The sequence below is a fragment of the Frieseomelitta varia genome, unplaced genomic scaffold, assembly GCF_011392965.1.
Source record: "Frieseomelitta varia isolate USP_RPSP 00005682 unplaced genomic scaffold, Fvar_1.2 scaffold_326, whole genome shotgun sequence".
NCBI lineage: Eukaryota > Metazoa > Arthropoda > Insecta > Hymenoptera > Apidae > Frieseomelitta > Frieseomelitta varia.
Window position 1 is genome coordinate 852929 of NW_025110064.1, and position 3859 is coordinate 856787.

General features: G+C 30.1%; 2 protein-coding genes across 2 annotated transcripts in view; one reads left to right on the forward strand and one right to left on the reverse strand.

The window, feature by feature from the left end:
• The window catches only part of LOC122530102 (flotillin-2), an 80455-nt gene extending 77879 nt beyond the window's left edge, over positions 1-2576 (reverse strand). The window contains exon 1 of the mRNA XM_043656767.1: positions 2455-2576. Within this exon, the coding sequence (XP_043512702.1) occupies positions 2455-2503 (49 nt within the window). The 5' untranslated portion in view covers positions 2504-2576. The remainder of the gene's footprint in view (positions 1-2454) is intronic.
• Positions 2577-2690: 114 nt separating this feature from the next.
• Positions 2691-3859, forward strand: part of LOC122530096 (glucose dehydrogenase [FAD, quinone]-like) — a 15189-nt gene continuing 14020 nt past the window's right edge. The window contains exon 1 of the mRNA XM_043656755.1: positions 2691-2920. The gene's annotated coding sequence lies outside the window, so the exon portion shown is untranslated. The remainder of the gene's footprint in view (positions 2921-3859) is intronic.

Genomic DNA, 3859 nt, shown 5'->3' on the forward strand with positions numbered 1-3859 from the left:
AGACCAGTTGGATTGATGTACGATTTGGTTTGCTGTCAGTAACTTAAACTGTCGTTTAAAATTATTTTATCATCTTATTTCAATCATTCTGAAAACATTTGGTATCAAACAGAATTTGTCACGTTCGTGTGTTTCATTGTCAGTCTATACTTGTAGCTAGACTGTGGATTTTTATATAAGTTTATATCTTTGTGAATATTGTGACAAATTATAGAAAATCGTTTTACATATCGGATATCATAGAAATTAGCTATACTATTTATTAACATTACGTGTTATTTATTAATATTATTGTTATGGAAGTAGGAAGACTTTGTCTTATATAATTATATTATATTATATAATTACATAAGTATTGTAATACATATTATATGTAATTATTAATATTAATAAAATAATTAATATTATTAGTATATATTATATTATATTATATTTAAATTAGACATATTATATATACATATATAATAATAATATAGTTATACAAATTATACTATATATAATAACAATATATTATATATTATATTATATTATTATACATAAATTAGACACATATATATATATATATAATATAATTATACATATTATATTATATATAATAATAATATATAATTATATATTATATATTATTAGTATATATTACACATTATATTATACATATAAATACAGTATATATTAAAATTTAGGTAATTAGATAATTTTTAAAGATAATCTTTTAATTCTATTTATCATAATATTATATTTTTTAGATAACTGTTAATTATATACTGTGTTGTTACAGTTGTACAAGTATTACAATACATATGTATTATATTATAAAATTGTTAATATTTTTAATTAGTATACTATATATTATTATATTACATATAAATATAATAACGATTTACTTTGACCATCCACGAGACTTTTTTCTCTTTTTCGTGTTTTAATACCAAGTATTTCTCATGTGTCGAGTAGTTTAGTATAATTAATATCATCTGCCTGTTTCTTATACACCCGACTACTTTCACTCAAAAAAAAAAAAAAAAAAAAGATGAAACGAATTAAATCGGCTTCCTTTCTACGTATAACGTTCGCCTGTTCGCCAATCAAAGCATTCATTCGTAAAGAATTCGCGTGGAGAAGCTTGCCTCACATTAAAATCGCGGAACACCAGAAAAATACATTTCTCTCCGAGAAATAGAAATTGTGAACGTGTAACGTAACATACTATTTATTGCGGAATCGTTCAAATTACGCAATGATGTTGCGTCTCGAATTCTTCGTGAAAAAAAGAAAGCAGCGAAATTTCGTTCGAATTTTTAAAAAGGTCTCGATAGAAAGGTGTAAAAATTAATTCGTTGACATTTTCTTTTGGTAAACTCAATTATCGATAAACCAATGACAACAGTAATGGTTATTGGCAATATGAAGAATAATGTTAATGAAATGTTCAACGAAATTTAATTAATAGAAAATTTTTTAATTTAATTTAATATATTTAATTTATATTATTAAAGTAAATGGAATTTTGGGCATTTAACTCCACTGTGGATTTTGAATTATTCTTTAGGTTAATGATAAAATTTTATTAAATATAAAAAATTTCGAGATCGAGTAATCTAGATTTAAATTGCCATAGTTACCAATTGAGAATCACGATATTAATATTTTTAATTAGTATACTATTTTTAATTAGTATATTTACAGTTTTACGTGTAATCCAGTGTATATCAAAAATATGATTAGAATAAAATTGGCTTTTAAATTCTTTAACATTTAAAATAAACGATGTGATTAAAATTTGTTCAAAATCAAAATACGAATCTCACTTTGGTAAATAAACTAAATTACCTTCGTTCGGGATACGAAGAATTCAAAGCCATTGTTCTCTTACCTGAAAGCAGAAAAAGGAAGTCGTATGTACAAACGTAACGTGCAATTTCTACTAATGAGTTATACAATAATAATGACTAAAAAAAAAAAAAAAAAAAAAAAAAAAAAAAAAAAAAAGATAATTATTCATATTAAGTAACTGATAATTAAAAAAAAATTGCGTCGACACGAGAAAATTCTTTTGTTTGCAGTTTCGATCGTGTACTTGAACAAAACATAAAATATTCTTATGATATCGTTAACATTCCGGCACTTACAATGTGAATTGCATAATTGTATCGAAATCTTCAAGACTGACCACTGTCGTATTCTATACCTGCTACAAAACTGATGTAAATATCTCGCACGCGAAAAATAAAAAAAAATAGACACATTCGCAAAGTAAAAATAAGAATCAAAAAAAAAAAAAAAATTGTCAATACTTTCTCAGCGATTCTCGAATCTTTCATAAATACATAACAACTGCTACCGTGCACATTTTGTTTTGCGCAGACCATGGCGAAAACTAAATTTCGTTCGCCATGTGCGCCCAATGTAAACGTATATATGTTTCTTCCATCCACTGGCCCGCGGTTTATTTACCTCGAAACGACGTTCGCCCGATCTCGAGATACCCCGGCGCGCGATTCATTTCGCACGAGCATGACGTGTTGTTGCCACGGCTCAGGCAGTTCACCGACTGGATGACGTCAGGCCGCCGTGCAGCTCTTTCTCCGGAAGAGAGCGAAACAACGCTAAGTCTGCAGACCTCCCTCCCCCACCTTTTCAGTTCGCAACTGGTCTCGCTGGCACCGGTCAGAAAGTTTCCTCAACTAACGCGATGTATCTAGCGATCCCGTCGAGTTTACTCTCCCCCTGCGAGAACAGATGAAGCATCAACGCTGTGTGCCTCGGACGAGTTCCCCTTTGTGTTGCTGCCGTCTGCTCGAAAGGATCCGCCTCGGTCGCGTCGCGCGCTCGCACTCGACCGGGCCCAAATGTCTTCGAATCCTCCTCAACGAGCCACTGCCACGGGCCACCTCTCTCGCGAGCCACTTCGATTTTCCAGGTTGGTCTGTCTCACGTGTTGGTTTTTTTTTTTTTTTTTTTTTTGAACGTTCGCGAGTGCAATTTCGCCAGTTTGGTCACTTCACGCGGGGGGTTTTTTTTTGCACAGTGGTTTCTTTAACCTTCTAGCACGTTCGAGACGGAGTGTGTAATTTTCAAATAAAGTGTATTTATCTGACTCGATAAAGTGCTCGATATCGGCCAAACGAATAATAGAGTGTGAGGGAACGTTGTCAAGCTGGTGCCGCTTTTAAAACTGTGTATCTACACGGTGTATCGCGATGATGATTATACTCGTCGAACGCAGAGTGTGTGTGTGTGTGTGCAACTGTTGTGAAATTGAAACAAATTGCAAGGAGATGACACTGGTTTCGTTTTTGAGGAATCAATGATTTTATTGTTTTAACCTGATTAACAGAGTATATTTTTGAAATGATGTAAGAAGAACTGGTCGAGTCTGCTCTAATCAATGTAATTCCAAAATGTCTAAGATCTGTAAATATGTTTCGTGAAAAATTTAATTCACAAGTAACAAATTGTAATTACTTTTCTTAGCGTGGCGGGTATTAACACACAAAATAATTGCCGTTTCTTCATTTCCTCAATATAAACAGAAATCAATATTAATTTTGACAAATTAGCGAATGGAATTTAATATTGAAATTTAATATTAATATATTATATTCAATTATCAATTATTGCATTTAATATACCAAGCAGAAATCAATATTAATTTTGATTCAAATAGAAATTGTAAAATAGAAATTCCAAAAAATTGCCATTTCTTCAATATACTAAATAGAAATCAACATTAATTTTGGCAAATTAGCGAATGGAATTTAATACTGAAATTTAATATTAATATATTATATTCAATTATCAATTATTGTATTGAATATACCAAGCAGAAATCGATATTAATTTTGATTCAAGTAGAAAT